Source organism: Jaculus jaculus, chromosome 5 (genome assembly GCF_020740685.1).
Source record: "Jaculus jaculus isolate mJacJac1 chromosome 5, mJacJac1.mat.Y.cur, whole genome shotgun sequence".
NCBI classification, from domain to species: Eukaryota; Metazoa; Chordata; class Mammalia; order Rodentia; family Dipodidae; genus Jaculus; species Jaculus jaculus.
In genome coordinates, this window is record NC_059106.1 from 4,751,426 (window position 1) to 4,770,949 (window position 19,524).

At 41.5% G+C, this 19,524-nt stretch overlaps 1 protein-coding gene across 1 annotated transcript in view; it reads right to left on the reverse strand.

Annotated features, from left to right (window-relative positions):
- The window catches only part of Mpp7 (MAGUK p55 scaffold protein 7), a 213,308-nt gene that overhangs the window by 32,560 nt on the left and 161,224 nt on the right, over positions 1 to 19,524 (reverse strand). Inside the window, exon 12 of the mRNA XM_045151043.1 lies at positions 3,483 to 3,653. Coding sequence (XP_045006978.1) covers positions 3,483 to 3,653 — 171 coding nt within the window. The remainder of the gene's footprint in view (positions 1 to 3,482; positions 3,654 to 19,524) is intronic.

Below are 19,524 nucleotides of genomic sequence, written 5' to 3' on the forward strand. Positions count from 1 at the left end.
ACAATACTCCTCTGAATCAATGCGGCCCGCAGCACCAGCAGGCCTGGGAAGTTGTTAGAAACGTTCTCTGTCCTGTCTCAGGAAACGTGTGCCAACAAGATCCCCAAAGTTGAATGCATCTTTAAGCTTGAAGAGCCCTGGAGGTCAGAGGGCAAGGAGCCTGGCTCCTCACTCTGGATATTCCCCAAGGTTGCCTCTGCCTGTGACTATCAGAAAACTCTTTGGAGGCGATCTCTCAAGAGGTAATCTGAAGAGAGAGCAAAAGATGCCATCAAGCCCAGAACCTCCCTGTACAGAAGTAACAGAAGGTCCTGGAACGTGAGCCTAGAACACGCCAGGAGTTTAGCGGTAAGGTTTCAAGAGGGGAAGTGAGACAGCTAGGATGTGGCAGCAGGGAGCCCTGCCTCAACGGGCGAGAATGAGCAGGTAGGGCGGAGCGTGGAGATCCCAGCAACCTCGCTGAGCTGACGTGGGGGTTAAAAACTGGAGATACGTGACTCAGGGCAGCAAAGGCAGCATGATTTGGGCTAGTTGTGTATGCTTTTGGTAGAGTCATCTCTAAACTTTCATCTAATGTAGAGGCACCTGCTGGGAAAATGAATAGATGATTCCTGAATCAAAGAGGAAAAGAGAAGAAATATTAGATATATAGCATGGAGGGCAGGCAGAGCCCTGGTTTCCTAGATGGAAGCCAGATTTCTGTGAGATAAGAAAGAAATAATAAAGACTGAAATAATAAAGACTGAAGGATCCTGGGGCTAAGACTATATAGAAATGATCAAATTTGAAAAACAGAAAAAAATTCAGAACCTTGGAATGTTGTGGCAAAATATGCCATGGAGTAAGGACAAAGAAGGGCAAGCGTGCACTTGTGGGTCCAGCCCCGCCCAGGACGGAGGCTCCCGCGCCAGCTAACAGGACTGGCACATGAGGTGTCTGTGCGAGCCACGGCAGCAACTGCTTTACTTTCCCGTGGCGCTTGCTGTGCTTGAGATCTGAAGCAACTCCTCAGAATTCCACACGTTAAAGGCTTGCTCCCAGGTGGCTAATGGGAGATGGCAGACTTTTTGAGAGGTGGGGTTGGTGGGAGATCCTTAGATATTTGGGGAGCTCAAGAGGACTGTGGCTCTCTGGCTCTTCCCACTGCCGATGAGGCCAACAGTTCTTTTCTAGTACACGCTCTTGTCACGATGTGCTGACTCCTTCAGGTCCAAAGTGACAGGGCAAACTGAAAGTGGTTTGTTTAGTACGCACTTCATACACACAAGGCTAATTTTAAGTAGCATCCTTAGAGTGCCTGTGTTTGGGGTAAAATCTGTTACTTGAGGTATGATGTGAGGTTTTCCACTTGTGGTACCATGTTGGTCAAAACTATGAGCCCAAATTAAGCTTTTCTTTTCATGAGTAAATTATCTCAAGCATTTTGCTTGAGCGATGGAAAGCTACCGAGCGACCTCCCGCGTGGTCCTCCCTCCCCAGAGGAACGGCAGACGGGTGGGCGAGCTTGTGTACAAAGTTCCCTGCAGAATCCCATGTGCTCCAGCATGCACGCGCCCCACCCTGCTGCCCTTCCCTCTGAGGAGCACATCTTTAAACTTCCACACAGGGCCTCGGTTCTTCCTTGGCTGCCTGCTCAGACTCAAGACAGCCTCATCTTGCTCCCCATCTCAGCCCTGAGGAAGGTTTCTAAGTTTAGCATATATAGGAAAGAAAGACAGTCAAGTTTTCCTTTCCTCTTTCAGTCAGATTCCCAAGGGGAAACTTAAAGCTACCGAGTTGTGACAGCTCCAAGACGTGAGAGTGTCACCTGGACGTACAGGAAACAGCACCGTGCTCCTTGAGCCTTTTCTCTGTGTGTTGCTTCCAGGCTGAGGAAGGCCAGTGACAGGAGCAGGAGGGACACACGGGGACACGGGCTGTGGGGAAGGGGACACAGCAGGGACCATGGGGCCAGCGCACAAGAGCCTCTCAAGGAGCCTCCACCAAGGACCTAAGGATTAAGCCATGAGCACTGGATGCGGAGTGAGCCCTGGCATGGTCCTGAGGGCAGCACTGCCAGAATGCATGCTGGGCACAGTGAATGCCATGGGAATGTTCTTCCACGTGTGGTTTGAGGGCACGGAGAGACAGACATTACAAAGAAAGAAAATTCTGAATTTCCATTGAACTATGTGAATATGTATTCCTCAATAATGCAATAATATCAAAATCCAACGAAGTCAAGAACCTGTCCTGGTGCCACAAGAAAACCCGAATCATGTCCCAGGAGGCACCCACTACCTGTTTCAGTTAACACACTGTTACATCATGTGAAGGATGTCAGCTTCCTGCAATGGGCTGCTTCCTTCACTTTCCATTTATTCTCACCCCCAATAATGTCACCTTGAGGTTATAATGGAAGGATTAACAAGAGATTCCATGCTCCTTGATTCAAAAACTTCTGCAAAATCATTGGCCTGGGTCCTGGAAGTTGACAAAGTTTTTACCCCATTTTAGAAGAAACATTGTAAAGGTGGGATAAAGGAACATATGGTTGTAAACAGTCAGGTTTGTGCGGGTTGGTCAGGACAGGTGCTCGAAAGTTCATGTGGGTCAAAATGGCCAGTGTTAGTAGACATGATCTTCCCTCCCACCTGTCTTCAGCCCTGGGGACTGAGCCGGTGCTGTGTGCATGCTAGGCAGGTCTCCATGGCTGGCTCACAGGCTGATGACTCTCTAGTTTAAAATATTCTGAAATTCTACTACAATAGTGCATTTCATTGACAATCTAAATACCACAGAATGTTTACTGCCTCACAGTGGGAAGAACATGGATTTCACTCAAAAATACTCCTTTCTAATTTTTGTTTCCCTGCTGCTTCATGGATTGTACTGGGTTTGGTATTCACTCATCAGCAGAGGTTCTATCAACGGGGCCAGAACTACTCTTCAGAGATGACTTTAAAACACCAGATTGGGGGTGAGGAGATGGCTCAGTGAATAAAGCTTGCTGTGCAAGCCTGAGCCTGAGTTCAGACTCACAGGACCCACACAAGGCCAAATGCTGCAGCTCATGTCTGAAAGCTCGGTGCCCGTGGGGAGGGGAAAGGAGGCTTGTGGGCCACCTAGAGAAGTGTTAAACAACAAAACCAGAGACTCGGCCTCAAAACAAGGTGGATGGTAAGGACTGATATCCCAGGTTGTCTTCAGACCTTCTCGTGCACGTGCACGCGCACACACTCACACACACACAGAGTGTCAGAATGGTAAGTAAACACAAACAGCTAGTGATCCTATTTTAGAGGGAAAGGAGACATACACATTAAAAAGAAATTCTGAACTTCCTTTGAATTACGTGAACATGTTTTTCTCAACAATACAGGGTGTTCAACATGTGGGGATTTTTTTCTTTAACTTCAAACCTTCTATTAGAACATACTGCAAAGTTAAATTCTCAGTGTGTAACTTATTTCTTCAGAATTGCAAAGAAAACCAACACTTACCAACCAAGACAACAAGTCGGTATTGCTCATGAGTTTGTCGTCGATACGGGGTTACTTCTTCATAAGTGGGTACATCAGCTGTATCATACTGATCACTCTTTTTGCATTCATACATGGATTTATTTGTTTTCTTATCTTTTCGACTCAGACGAAAACTTCTTCTAAAGCCAGCTATAAATCAAAACAATTTAGTTTTAGTAATGACTACAATTAAAAACCCTCCAATCAAACGTTAGAAATTCTTAATACTGGGCTACAGATTTAACCCAAAGGCAGAGTGAATGCCTAGCATATGGAAGCATCTCATTCCAATCTCCAGCACCACAAACAAAAAAAAACAAAACCCTTCAAGCTGGGCCAGGATAGAAGAAAAACTGGATACTATGAATCACTTTAACTACAATTACACAGTTATAATAATATAAATTTTATTTTATTCAGAATCATAAAGAGCTCTTTCAAGAAATCACTGAGTAAATTAACTATAAAATACAACAAAATACATCAGAAGTCTCAAAAATAATTTATCATTGGCTAGTGAACACATTTGATTTAAAAAGTTTAAAAACACTGTAAGTGCATTTTAAATTTAAATGGTATTTTCACTTATTTCATAAATATCTTATAAAAATTTTGGTTGTTTTTCTGAGACAGTCTTGCTGCCTCAGAAAAACAACCAAAATTTTTGAACTTTTTTATTTATTTGAGAGGGGGAGGGAGAAGAGGAGGGGAGAAGGAAAGGGAGGAAGGGGGAGAGAGAGAGGGAGGGAAGAGGGGAGAAGGGAAGGGGGGGGGAGGGCAGGAGAGAATGGGTACATGGTGCACCAGGGCTTCCAGCGGCTGCAAAGGAGCTCAAGATGCAGACGCCATCTGGTGCATCTGGCTTATGTGGGTCTTGGGGAAACTGAACCTAGGTCCTTTGGCTTTGTAGGCAAGTGCCTTAACCACTAACCCATCTCTCCAGTGCTAGCCTTGAACTTTTGATCCTCCCACCTCAGTTCTGGGACTATGAGTATGCACCATTATCTGGTGATTTGACTAAGTATAACTTAGCAACACATGTGTAGCATAGATAGCATATATTGTTAAATACATAAAAAACAAACATGAGTGAAATCATGATGCTACATATGCCTGTCCCCGAGTCAGGTTGGTAAAACCAGCTACCAATACAGGCGGGTAACACCAAGCCATTTAACTTCAACTGGTCTCGAGGGACCATAGAGAGAAATAAATCTTCATGATTTGATGTACAGGAAGTGAAGAGGTTTCACTATCTCAACTATTTACTCATAGCATGAGGTCATATGTTTTATTAAAATAAATTTAAAATATTTAGGTAAATTTCATGCTCAATAGCAGTGATATGATCTTACACATGAGCTGGTAAGTTTAGACTCAAATTCCTTTTCCCGACCAGCAGCTGTCAGGCATTCTGTGTCACGCTGCCATCTCATCCTGGCCTGATTTCCTTTCTAGACTATTGGTAACTACTACACGTACCAAGAATTAAGTAAGATGTGAAATCCGTTCTCTAGCTGAACAATCTTAAAAGTGGGGGGAAACAATTTGCTTATTAAAGCATTATGTATCCTATATCAGCTCTATAATGTAAAATTGTGTGTGTGTGTGTGTGTGTGTGTGTGTGTATATATATATATATATATATATATATATATATATATACACATTCTCTTTAAAAAAGTATTGATCATATCAGATAAGTAGATTTTTAATAAATATTTTTCTCACAAAAATATAAAGGTGAAATAATGTAAATTTTGGAAACTACAAAGAAGGAAATAATTATCAGCAGGGTTGAGAAAATAATAGTATTCAAAATTAAATAAAATACAATGGTTTGGGCTGGGGTAGAGAGCTTGCTTTTCAAGCCTTGAGTTCAAACAGGGGGTTCAATCCCCAGCACCTCATAAAAGCATGTGTGATGGTGAAAGACTTTAATTTTTTATGTTTTAAGTTTTATTTATTTGAGAGACAGAGAGTCAGACAGACACACAGAAAGAATAGGCATGGCAGGGCATCCAGCTACTGCAAATGAACTCTAGACACAAACACCACCTTGTGCAACTGGCTTACGTGGGTCCTGGGGAATCAAACCAGGGTCCTTTGGCTTTGTAGGCAAAAGCCTTACCGCTAAGCCATCCCTCCATCCCGTGAAAGACTTTTAATTCCAATTTTAACCTATATTAAAGAGCCATAGTAACAAAAACAGCATGCTACTGGCACAAAAACAGACATGTAGATCAGTGGAACAGAATAGACCCAGATGTATGCCCAGGTAGCTATAGCCACCTGATATTCGATAAAAATGCCAAAAATACTCATTGGAGAAAAGACAGCCTCTTCAGCAAATGGTGTTGGGAAAACTGGACATATATCTGCAGAAGGATGAAAATAGATTCTTCTCTCTCGCCGTGCACAAGAATTAAGTCCAAATGGATTAAAGACCTTAACATCAGACCTGAAACTTTGAAACTGCTAGAGGAAAAAGTAGGGGAAACCCTTCAACATATTGGTCTTGGCAAAGAGTTTCTGAATACAACCCCAATTGCTCAGGCAATAAAACCACAGATTAATCACTGGGACCTCATGAAATTACAAAGGTTTTGCACTGCAAAAAACACAGTGGAAAAAGCAAAGAGGCAACCTACAGAATGGGAAAAAATCTTTGCCAGCTATATATCTGATAGAGGATTAATATCTAGGATATACAAAGAACTCAAAAAGTTATAAGGAATCAAATACGCCAATCAAAAAATGGGTTTTGGAGCTAAATAGAGCATTCTCAAAGGAAGAAATACGAATGGCATATAAGCATCTAAAAAAAATGTTCTACGTCACTAGTCATCAGGGAAATGCAGATTAAAACTACATTGAGATTCCATCTCACTCCTGTCAGATTGGCCACCATCATGAAAACAAATGATCATAAATGTTGGTGGGGATGTGGAAAAAGAGGAACCCTTCTGCACTGCTGGTGGGAATGCAATCTGGTCCAGCCATTGTGGAAATCAGTGTGGAGGTTCCTAAAACAGCTAAAGATTGATCTACCATATGACCCAGCTATAGCACTCCTAGGCATATATCCTAAGGACTCATCTCATTTCCTTAGAAGTACGTGCTCAACCATGTTTATTGCTGCTCAATTTATAATAGCTGGGAAATGGAACCAGCCTAGATGTCCCTCAACTGATGAGTGGATAATGAAGATGTGGCACATTTATACAATGGAGTTCTACTCAGCAGTAAAGAAAAATGAAGTTATGAAATTTGCAGAAAAAAATGGATGGACCTTGAAAGGATTATACTAAGTGAGGTAACCCAAGCCCAGAAAGCCAAGCACCACATGTTCTCTCTCATATGTGGATCCTAGCTACAGATGACTGGGCTTCTGCGTGAGAAGGAAAATACTTAGTAGCAGAGGCCAGTAAGTTAAAAAGAGATATAAAGGGAAGAGAAAGGAAGAGAGGAGGGTACCTAATAGGTTGTTATGTATATATGTAAGTACAATGATTGAGATGGGGACGTAATATGATGGAGAATGGAATTTCAAAGGGGAAAGTGGGGGGGGAGGGTATTACCAAGGGATATTTTTTATAACCATGGAAAATGTTAATAAAAAATAAACAAATATTTTAAAATAGACTTTTAATTCCAGCACTCAGGAGCCAGGATTCAAAGTTCAAGGTCATCTTCAAATACATAATGAGTACAAGGCCAGCTTGGGATACATGAGACCCTGCGTCTATATCTATATCTACACAAACCCACACACAGATACATTATTTATATATATTTACGTAGACACACACAGAGTTATAGTACAGGACTTACCTTATGTAGGTATTAAGACTAATATAATAAAAGGTGACCCAGTAACCTACTTCTGTGACCCTCTGAGATAGATAACTGACTCAAGGAAAGGTAATTTATGAAGGATTTAAAATGAGGAGGACAGTCTTGCTACAGTTCCCTTACAGAGGTAAAGACAACAGGACCAGTTATGAAACTTACTGGTGTATCATAAAAAGGGATAAAATTCAAGGGAAGTAAAATTGGCAAGGTGCCACCTTGATGTTAGCAAAGGGAAAGATGTATGATTCTAAAACCACACATGCTGAGAATGCAGCATTCTGTGAAGGCCAGGGGAAAGGCTGTGTGTGGATGACCATTTCTTCCTAGTTCCTAGGATACTGGGATAAATCGGTAAGAAAATGGCAAAAGCATTTCTTCACAGGCCCCATCTTCCCAAGAATGAGCCGGGACGTCTGTGACAACATGGGTGTGTTAGCGCGTAGTCTTGGATCAGAACCTTCATCTCAACCTGCAGAATGTACTGATCCATCCTCCCACCTGCTACCTTGACTGCTGGCCCCACTGACGTCTGGCTGTGTGAATTAGCAATAAAAGCACACACTGGCTGCTGTTCCAACTAGGAAAGGGTGAGTTCCAGTGTTTCACAGGGCTCTAGTTCCAGCTTGTACCTCCTAGGAAGCAACTGTGGGATGCGTGGGTAGAACCAGAAAATCCTTCACAATTACTCCTGGGACACAGAGAGAGTTTTCCAGAGATCACTAGAAACCTGGCATAGGAATGTATAGAGCAACACCATTAATGCAACACCCCAGGAAAATAAAGTGAAACCTGAGACGTTTTTATCAGTGAATCACAACTAATTATTGACTTTCTGAATAGATGCTTATCTAATTGAGTCTTTACAACTTACTGAAGTTTTCACTTTAATCAGGAGTGAGGAAATGAGGAAAAGATAGATAAGAGCTGGGCACCACTCACCAAAGGATGGCTGGTGATGTGAGCGGTGATACAGAGCAGTACTTGAAAGAGAGTTTATCAAGTTTAACTTAAAAAGGTAACAATAATACATTTTGTTCCCACCAGGTGAACAACAGCAAAAAGAATACCTTCCTGTTTTACGTTCTTAAGATAAATTTCAACCAAGAAATCAGGACATAGTGGGTCTTTTCACCAGAGCTGGAACTCTAGAAGATAGACAAAAGGACAGAATCCTGTGTGTATCAAGGGAACTCTGGAGGTCACTGGGCCTTCCCTCCCCATGGCACCACGTCACCAAATACTGTCAGTCTTGTGTTCTGTCCTACCAATTTTTCAATGCCTTGACCAGGAACCACGTTTTATAAAGTACAGCAGCAAAGGTAGTCAGGTGGGCCCTGGGGTCTTCCGAGAGCAGGAGGCAGAGTGTGGGGGAGGGTGGAATGCAGCAGCAGCCTCAGGAAGCTTCTCTAAGGCTCATTTGCCCCGAGCTTAAAGCACAGCTTTTGCACAGTAGCGCTGAGCTCGCAGGGGTGCGGAGGGCAAACCACTCCTATCCTTCAAGAAAACACGCCTCCTGGTGCCTACAGGTCAGTCCTGCGCCGCGTTGCTGACCACTTGGCAGGGCCCTGAAGACAGGCACAAAGGTTTCCTTGCATTCCCAAAGCACAGACTATAGCAAGAAAGGGGAAATTATGCCTCGGGGCTCACTAGTTAGTTCTAGACTGGCTATTATAAAAAAGGAAAAATAGTAATATGAAAGTCAGCTTTAAATGTGTTAGTCAGAAATCAAGGCTGGAGGGATACCTGGGTGACAGAGCATGTGTTTAGCACGTGTGAGGCCCTTGGTTGTCTATGTTTAGTGCTATAATACAAAAATAATTGATAAGTAAATTTAAGCAGCGTTTAATAGGCTACTTTGTTGGGTCTGAAAGAGCACAGATCCTACAGCTCCACGTCCAGCCCCAACGACTCCAGGGGAAATCCTCCGGGCTCCTGATGACACGGCCCACTCTCTCCTACAGCAGTCAATCTTTCCTTACGATGCCGCCGTTTTGGAGTTGGAAAGCTTTGTTGCATTATGCGCTGGAAGAACGTAACATGTGTTTTTGATTTTCCACGACTCGCATTTAAGAAACTGCCTTGAGTCTCAGATGACACATTGGACTTCTGGATAATGCTGGACGTGATAAAAACTATGGGACCTTTTAAAATTGAACTGAATACATTTTGCATTGTGATATGGACATGAATCTATGGGAACAATGGGCCGAATGGGGTAGTTTGAATGAAATGCCCCTTGTAGGCTTGTGTATTTTAATACTTGGTTCCCAGCTGGTGACGATTTGGACAAGCTGTTGGGCCTTTGGGAGGTGAAGGCTTGCTTGAAGAGGTATAGCGCTGTGGTGACAATATGCAACACCCTGTCTTCCCTGTCACCATGTCTTCCCTGCCATGATGAAACTTCCCCTGGGGACGGGGGCTGAAATCCATTCTTTCATCCCAGGAGCTGTTCTAGTCAGGAGTGTGTCCCAGCAACAAGAAGGTAACTGCCATGCTATTAAATTGAGTCCTTCTTCGTGAGGCAATTTTCAGACAACACCTTCCCCTGCAAAACCCAGATGGTTTTCCTAGGACTTGTCCTCCCTGGGTCTTCAGAGATGGCACCGTACTTGGCATGCCCTTCAGAGATGGCACCGTACTTGGCATGCCCTTCAGAGATGGCCCGTACTTGGCATGCCCTTCAGAGATGGCACCGTACTTGGCATGCCCGTCAGAGATGGCCCATACTTGGCATGCCCGTCAGAGATGGCACCGTACTTGGCATGCCCTTCAGAGATGGCACCGTACTTGGCATGCCCATCAGAGATGGCACCGTACTTGGCATGCCCTTCAGAGCCCGTGCTATTCTGCTGCAGTCAAGGAATGAGTGAGGTGCCAGGCTGCACCACGGTTCAGTCCACGCTTCAGAGAGACTCAGTTCTACGTCAAGGAGAGGAGTTGGTTTCTTTATAGACATTTCTTGGTCCTCTTCTTGAGAGGAACCTAAAACTACACTTAAACTGAAAGGAAGCAGAGGAGCCTTTTAGATAAATGTGAGAAAGTGACATGGGTCTATTCCTTTGTGACTTTGAAAAGGGAGGTAAGAGGAACCCTGACAGGGAACTTATTGAAATATATTTCCCTCATAGTTCATAGTTTTGCAATTTATAATTGGTTCAGTATTTTTTATGGAAGGGTTGTTTCCAGGGACTTACCCACAGCTGCTAGAGCTTTGTGTCTTTGAAAGGAAGATCAAGTTTATTCCAGTAGGAAAGTGCAGCAAGGCCCTAATCACCAGGAGACATTGCTTATCTAATATTTTCCAGCAGCAAGAATTCATGACGACTTGCCAATTTAGTTGTGTCACTTTGCTTAAAAAATTAACACTGAAAGCGGCATGCTATTTGTTAACAAATTTGCCTGTGTATAGATAGTGTACATGTCACCAATGATTTAATGAGAACCAATTTCTGGATGCTTGATGTATTTCCAGTGTTTCTTAGATCAGTAAATAACAATGCTTATTTTCAAACTGTTCATTTCACCATTCTCTCATAAGAACCTCTGGATCACTTTAAAATCTCCAATAGCTTGACTAGTAGAAAACTGCACATAACTGTTATTTTCAGTGGTGATGAGACTGAAAATGTTCATGTTTATTACTCATTTGCATTTCTTATTTTTCTGTAAATGGTGAGTGATTCAGACCTTTCATAAATACATACACACAGAACTATTTTAATAAAGTGATGATCCCTTTGCCACAAGGTTTTTACTTTTACTCTTTTAACTGATCATAAAAAAATTTTAAATGGTCGTGTGTCTGAATCTGTATCTTCCTTCCCTTTTGATTTCTTCCACTGTTTTATGACATCTTATTAGGTTTGAAAACTATTTGCTTCAATTTCCCTGACTTTTCAAAAACAATGGGTTGTGTGGATTCACACTTAAGTTTTTTAAAATCCCATCTGGAACCACTCAGATGTTATTAACAGATCAAGTCTAGGAAGTGTGGCCGTAACTTTATATATTTTTACATAATTAGCCAATGGTCCTAGAAATACTGAACAACCTCTTATCACTTTATGTTGATACCCATGTGCATCATGTCAAGATAGGAAAAAAAAAAGGCGATTCTTGGTCTGGATTTATCTCATTCTCGTGTTAATATTGGCACAAGGCAGCAGTGTTAGTGGTAATAACAGCTGGTATCTACTGAGAAAACTTACTAGACGACAGACATTGCTCAATGCACTTTATGTGGGTTAACATTAGCCCTAACAGCAACTCTGTGAGGTAGGTACAATCATCCAGATGTTAGGGAGACTTGTTATTGTAACACAAATGATTGCCAAACTTTGGCTTCAGTATTACATCATGAAATAAACGAGAAAGTTTGAAATGTTACCCTATACACAGGCATGCATAATAGAAAAATATGGTCTCCTCTTAAATTATTTTAAAGAAATGATTTAAAAGAAGAGCTTTTATTGAATTTTAGTTACTAATATTTTCAGTTGCTAATACTTTCTCACAGAGAGATTTTTCCCAAAAATTGACTAGGTATTTCTATCCTTCTATAGTCAACATGATCTGCAAGTGCAAAAATATATAAGAAAGGATCACTGGCCTTGGGAAGCTTCCAGTCTGCTAGGAACACAACAACTACTCTCAAATGCTTGTCATGACGGTGTTTTCATAACGGAGCCATGACTATCAACAGTCTTTTCCTCAGATGTTTGTCATACTATTGAACTTTTACATCCTCTTAAATACAAACATCACACTCACATTGTAATTTGGCCATTTCAAAACTATTCCATTATAGTGCATTTGCCTAAGACAGTAATCAAAAGCACTAAACTTAACACTTGAATATGAAATTTAATAATCATTTGTTATTAAAATAAGCTTTGACACTATAAAAAATATCATGCCTACTATAGTTTCATGCTAATGTTATTTCACAGTAAAAATAAAACCTGGAAGGAATCAAAATATGCAGAAGTATGGAAACACTTAAATTATGAAACAGCTTCTCAAATGATGGGGGTTAAAAATCATTAGAATTATAAAACTATATACAGCCACAGAAATGATGTAATAATAAATGGAAAAAGTAGACAGGATATAACAATTATACTCAGAACTATGAATTTTGCTACTATAAAATTGGTATGTATACAGAAATGCAGAAAAAATGTTAAATAAAAACAGTTGCATTAGGTAGAGAGGGCTGGGGCAACTATTTTATTCTATTGCTCAAACTTGCTAGGTTACATCACTATATAATTTGAAAAGAAAATAACAAAGCAGTTCACATAACATGACCTGACAAATTAACAGTATCTGTGTGGTTAAATCAGTGCATGGCACACAGCACATCAGAAGCAGGTCCCAGGCTTCCGTATTTTGAAGTGATTACGGCACAACATCAGGTTTCCATGCTCACGATAGTAAGGAGCAGCCACTATATTTAAAGAAAGCAAAAGCAATGGAAAACCCTAAAGATCATAATACAAGACCCAAAGGTCAAGGAGGACAGAGAACCAGGTCTCCTAAAAGTAAAAACAAAACAAAAACAATTTTGAAAACTTAAACTCCAAATAAGAAAATCTGCATGGAATTTATTACAAAATCACAAATTACCATATTCTTTGGCTCACACAAATAACTTCAATATAAACTACTAACATAGTTATAATTTGAATGGTCTTTTTCAGAGATTTAGTACCTTAATATTAGCATTTTATTAAACTGCACAATGGCTTCATAAAAAGGCACACACATGAACGCAAGGCCCTCAAAAGGATCAACCACCTCCAAGTGCTGGCCTCAGAAATGCCACAAGTGCAGCCCAGAGCAGCAGACCTAGGCTTTCTGTTACCGCCAAGAAAATAAACAGTGAGCCACGCAATGTTTCTAATGTGACAGCTTCAATACTCGATTACATTTCTTCTACATAACCAGCCTAGTCAAACGACATCAGCTATTATGCACTGCAAATGTTTAAATAAGATTTTAATATGCTTAAATCTCATAGATGCTTATCACATAGAAAATGAAGTCTCTGTGAAATTTTACTACATCACAACAGAGCCAATGTGTCATAGACACCTCAAGAATTAGAGATTTACAGAAGGTACCACTAAATTTCCTCATTTACAAAGCTATTGTGATGCCACCAGAGTCAAGAAAATAGCTTCATTTTTCCTAAAAGGAGACAAATGATAAACATATCCCTTTTTTTCATTTTAAATATACTTACATGTGGGTCCCATTTTTTTCAATTGGGTGTGCTACCAGAAACATTGTATGAAAAATGCTTTTTGCACTGGGTGTGGTGGTGCATGCCTTTAATCCCAGCACTCAGGAGGCAGAGGTAGGAGGATCGCCGTGAGTTCAAGGCCACCCTGAGACTACATAGTGAATTCCAGGTCAGCCTGGGCTAGAGTGAGAACCTACCTCGAAAAACCAAAAAAAAAAAAAAAAAAAAAAAAACCAAACAAACAAACAAACAAACAAAAAAAAAACACATGCTTTTTGCATCTAAAAATCAGAGCAATCTGATAAAGCAAACATTGAAATATTGAATCTTAATTACAAAAACGACCAAATTTTCCTTTAAGGAATGTTTAGGAGGATTTTATGAATCCCATAGACACACATAAAAACTAAGCTGCAAGAAATTAGCTTCTTGACAAAAAAAGACATATCCATAAAAACAAACATTTTTAACAGAATGTCAACGCTGTTGTAGTACTGGAAATCAGCACAGGCATGTAAACACCATGGGGTCATGTGGCTTTAACGACACTGTCACTGAAGGGATGCCCACAGTAACGTGACTAATGCATCACTACCGAAATGACACCTTGTTACAATTACAAATTATTTTAAAGACAGGAAAAATAACTAACATCCTAAAGTGACAAGAAAAATCTGAGTGGGGGAGTTAAGTTGAGAAAAAAAAAGCATGCCAGTACTTAAGAGCCTGGACTAGTCAGTTCTGTTTGTCTAGTAAATAATGTTGGAAAAATCACTAAAGAAACATGAGAATGATCACAATCATATTAAGCAGCCATACATATGGTAAGTTTGCATCTAAAAGAGGAAAAGGCTTTTGAACGAACAGAACATTCCCAGAATGGTGCACGGGTTCAAAGCTGCGTTACGACAAAGCCACGTCCAGATCCACAACTGCTCATGACTCCTTCAGAACACTTCACGCCAAAAGGAAACAAAAACTCAACTACCAGATGCAACCAGAAGAGCTAAAATACCACACAGAATTCCCGAGGGAGCAACTACTTCAAAAGGTTTCCTAAAACTATCCACAGTTTACTTTTTGCTACAATTAAATCACAGTAAGGCTGAATCAGCACACACACACACACAAAAAAAAAAACAAAACACAAAAACAAGAAACTGTATCAGAATTTAAATTCCTGCCAGGCATTTCTTAGTAAAAAAAAAATGAATTCTTACTATTTTTTCAAAATTGTGAGAAAAATATAGTATGTGTACATAAAATTGCATATAAAAACTATATTCTCTGAACAGAGGGGAAAATTGGATTTTAAATTTGAGCTTTTTTTTTTTCCTTTGGATGAGTCTATCCATAAACTTGAAATTTTCTAAGCAGGAGCAGCTTCCTTCTGTCAGAAAAAGATTCCAAGTGGTAGCGCAGACATGCTGAGACTGAGCAGAGCTTGTTTTGTCAAGGAAGAACGCGCGCCGCTTTTCCCAGGAGGTTCCAAATGCCCACTTTGTAGTAGTCTCCTAATGCTTTGTTTGAAAAATACCATGAACCTAATTCTTTTCTGCTAACAAATTCTTAACTAAAAACTAAAAGATGATTACTGAAAGAAAAGAGAAATAGTGAGGCAGTGTACTTAGGCATAGATCCCTACCTGACTTTTTTGGTAAGAGTGAGTACTGGAGTAATGGGGAATTTTTACTAGATTTATAAAATCAGCAGCATAACTTGTTGAAATCAATGGTCTTAAAATACAGGAGAATGGGGAGAAATAAGAAATGGCATTAAGAAAACCACAAAGAAATAGAGATAGATAAATGACAACTTTCAAAAGACATAACAACATTTAATTTAAACAGTTTAGTTAATTAGAAAGAAAAGTTTAAGTTACAAAACTGATTTTGTTTTCAAAGAATGCAGAAGTACGCCAACAAAGCCACAGTGGAGAAAAATCGATTTTTCAGAAATCATTTGCAAGAAATTATGTTAGAAACCAGATGTGTATATGCCTGGCACCTTGTGCACTGATTAGAATAAGTTTTCTATAATGAATTAACCAGATTCTATAATTCTTATTAAGGTTTAAAAATAACTTCTTATTTAGATTATTTTGTATTATAATAAGGAGAAAAGCTTTAAATCTACTGCTGGGAAAAATACATAAATATACTATGGAAGTTAAATCACACACAGAAACCAAACATATGCTAAATATCACATCATTCACCAAAGCAAAAGAAAATCAGCAAGAGGTATTAGGATGTGAACGAATGCTAGCAACAGACACACATGCATGGGGCACACACGCGGCGTACTGCTCCACGGCCATCTTGCACAAAACGTGATGATCCCGGTCACCGAGGCCTCTTCCACACAAGAATGCGCCTCTGGGCATGTTTCCACACCAGCCGTGCCACCGCCCTCTAACGCCTCGCCTCCTTCCAGCCCCCTGAGCCCCAAATGGCTCTGCTTCTACTAATCTGAAGTCAAAAGGAGATAACACGACACATCTACCTTTCTGAAACGGACTTAATCCACTTACAATGATTACCCCAGCTGCATGTATTGTCCTACAAGGGTCCTCAAACTTCATTCTTTGTGACTGAAGACAATTACGTTGTGGGTAGAGAGCCCCAGTCTCTTTATGTGCCTCTGTATTGGATAGCTAGGCCTACTGTTGTGAATAGTGCCGCAAAACCACTGGTTTTGTGATGTGTTTCCTGGAGAAACTGAGAAGTGGTCTGTCTGGGTCACATGGTAGGTTTAGTTGTATGGGGTTTTATGTGTATTATAAACTCAATCCCAAATGAGTTAGACCTTCCTCTAACACCTAAAACTCTCCAGCTGATGGAGGGATGGGGGCCCGGGCAACGCTTTCTGAACAGGACTCTAGTCATTCTGGAAACAGCGCCAGTAACTGTCTTCGTGTACTGAAAAGCTTCCGTACAGCACAGGAAACAAGGCATGGCTCACAGAATGAGGGGGAATGTCAGCTATGTATCTGAGAAAGGGTAAATATCTAAAATAAAGAACGTGAAAGACTAGGAACAAAAAGAAAAGTACAACAAGCCACTCTATACGTGGGTTAATGACGCGAGCAGTCAGTTCTCAAATGACACAATACACAGGAGCCAATGAACATGGGGAAAAGAGCTCCTCTCACTGTCATCAGGGAAATGCTAACCAAAGCGACACGGAGATCCCACCTCACCCTAGGAAGAATGGCTGCCTTCAAGAACACAGCAAACCCTGGCCAGGGTGAACAAGAGACCCTTATACACCGCTGATAGAAATGTAAATGGATCCAGCCACTCTGGAAATTGGGATGGAGGGTCCTCAAAATGACAATCTTTATATATAGGCAGCACTCAATTTATATGAATTCAACTTTAAAACATGCAATTTTCTGCAATTTGTATTTACATTCTACTATTTCATGTAATTACAACATTTTATATAGATTGCATACAATTTTGTCTGGTCAAGGAATTTTTTTCCTTCCAATAAAACAGCCAAATCTTTTTATTCATAAATATGCTGACCTCTAAGAAATTAACTCTGCTACACATCTGTCAGAATGCTATCAAAGTTACTTCCACGTCAGTGATGCTTGAGCAAACATGATTCTTTATGTATGTCCCTCTGCGTGTGTGTATGTGAGTTCACATGAGCATGCAGGCCAGAGGAAAACCCTGGGGGTTCATCCTTAGGAACCCCATCCAACTTTTTTTTGTGAGACAGGCCCTTTCATTAGTCTGAAGTCACTAATTAGGCTAGACTGGCTAGCCAGTGAGCCCCAAGGGTCTGCCTGTGTTTGTTTCCACAGCACTGGGATAACAAGCAGACATCACCACACCTGGTACTTCTACTTAGCCTCTTAGAATCAAACACAGGTCTTCATGCTTGTAAAGCTAGCCTTTACCAAGTGAGGTATCCACCTGGCCCTCAAGTACTGTGCTATGCATGGCTGTGAGCATGCGTCTGTTGTTGGGAGCGCCTGGGAGACTGAGCATGAGGATCGTAAGTTTAAGGCCAGCTGCAGCTACAGGGTGAGAACCTGTATCAAAAACAAAAGTGCAATTGTTATAAAAATTGACATCCCAATCTTAGAATAATATAATGTTGACCTGTTTTAAAAGTGGCAACTGAGATCATTTTGTGGTATTTTATTAGGAGTAGATATGTGTGGTGTCCTCTCAAGGTCTTTAACCATGCTTACCCCACTATTTGGAGTGCTCATTTTCCACAGTGCTCCTTGTCTGGGGGAGGCCATCTTCAACCATCCCATTTAAATGTCAAAGCTCCTTCATCACTCCATTTTCTTTTCAACATTTACTACCATCTAATGGATTATGAAATTTAGTGGTCCTCCCGTACTGTTAACCAGTTTATAATCTAACAGATTACATAGGACATATTACATTAATAGATTATAATCTCACTCTACAGTTTACAATCTAATTTAGTGACTCAACCCTTACTCCCAAGGGAGCATGTAATAGCTCTCCATAGTCTGGTTAAATCTTTTGATTTATCAAAGGAGCTAGAAAACCGTAAAAAAAATTTCTCAACCTGTGGGTTTGACAAAAATTGTATTTTTGTTTAAATATAGCCTGCAGAGAGTCTGAGCCACAAGTAATAAGGGATTCTTATACGATTCACGATGTTCCCATCTTACAACATGATCTCCTGTTTTTGTCTGCAATTGTGTGGACAAAATGGTGTCTTGGCGACACAAAGCCCTCTAACATTGCCAAAGAAATAACTTTTCCAGCTCATGAGATATTTGCATACTGTACTTCAGCAACCAGGCCCTGACTCTTTCACTTAATGCGTCCCGCGTCCTTAGTTCTCTCTCACCTAGTCTCCAGTGGGCTGCATTCGATCATCATCGGTCTACCTGAAAGTAACCCTATTCCCGACGAGAAAGCTGCCCTGAACGCAGCTGCTGTCTTTCCCTGCCAACTCGAATCCTGACACCTGGCAACGTGGCTTCCAGGAAGCCTGTTCTGCAGTTACCAACTGTGCTCCAAGTTAGCTCTACCTGCATTGATCACAGCTCTCTGCCCCGTGTGCTCTCTAAGGAAGTCCACGTCGCTGATCCCCCTCTGCTTCTGGGCCTTGACTAGTAGTTCTGACTACTGATTCATTCTGCAAAACTCCCAAATGCCAACAGAAACAGATACATTGTCTTCTGGATGTAATTGTACACTGAGTGTAACTGCACCTGAGCTTGACACAGGTTTACTGTCACCTCCCGGGACTGAGTAGACGCGCCCCCACGCCCGCTAAGAGGCCCTCCCTCTGCGCCGCAGCACCGTTCACTTCTGCATGTCTTCACAGACGAGTCTCGGGCGCAGCCCAGCAGGCGGGGAGAGCGGGCACCGCTGTCCGCTTTACAGGGTAAGATGCATCTGGGCGCATCTCCCTGCACCCGAGCTCGGGCAGTCTGCTCTCGCACATGCACTGTTTTGGTCACCGGCACGCTTAGGGTTAAAGAGATGGTTCCCTGCGTCCGAGTGCTTTCTGCACAAGCACGTGAACCTATGTTTGAATCCCCAGGGCTCCTGGCTAGCTAGTTAGGGGAACCTGTGAACTCTAGGTTCTGCATGAGACTGTCCCTCAGGAACACGGTGGGAAGCTCTGAAGGAAAACATCTGACACAGACTTCTGCCTACCCATACACAAGCACACGTGTGCACGCACACAAAGGAACAGGAATACACACCAGGACATCGTACATACAAACATAATCACCCAAAAGCAAAACAAAAGAATCAACAGCACTGTCAGGCTGAGCTCTCCACACGGGCAGTTCCCTAGGGGAGAAGGACTCCAGGAAAGAAGGGATTCATCTGGCCACACACTCCGCAACCAGCCAGAGCACAGCCTAGCCACGGGCTGCAAGGAGCCACCAAGCTGAGTGCC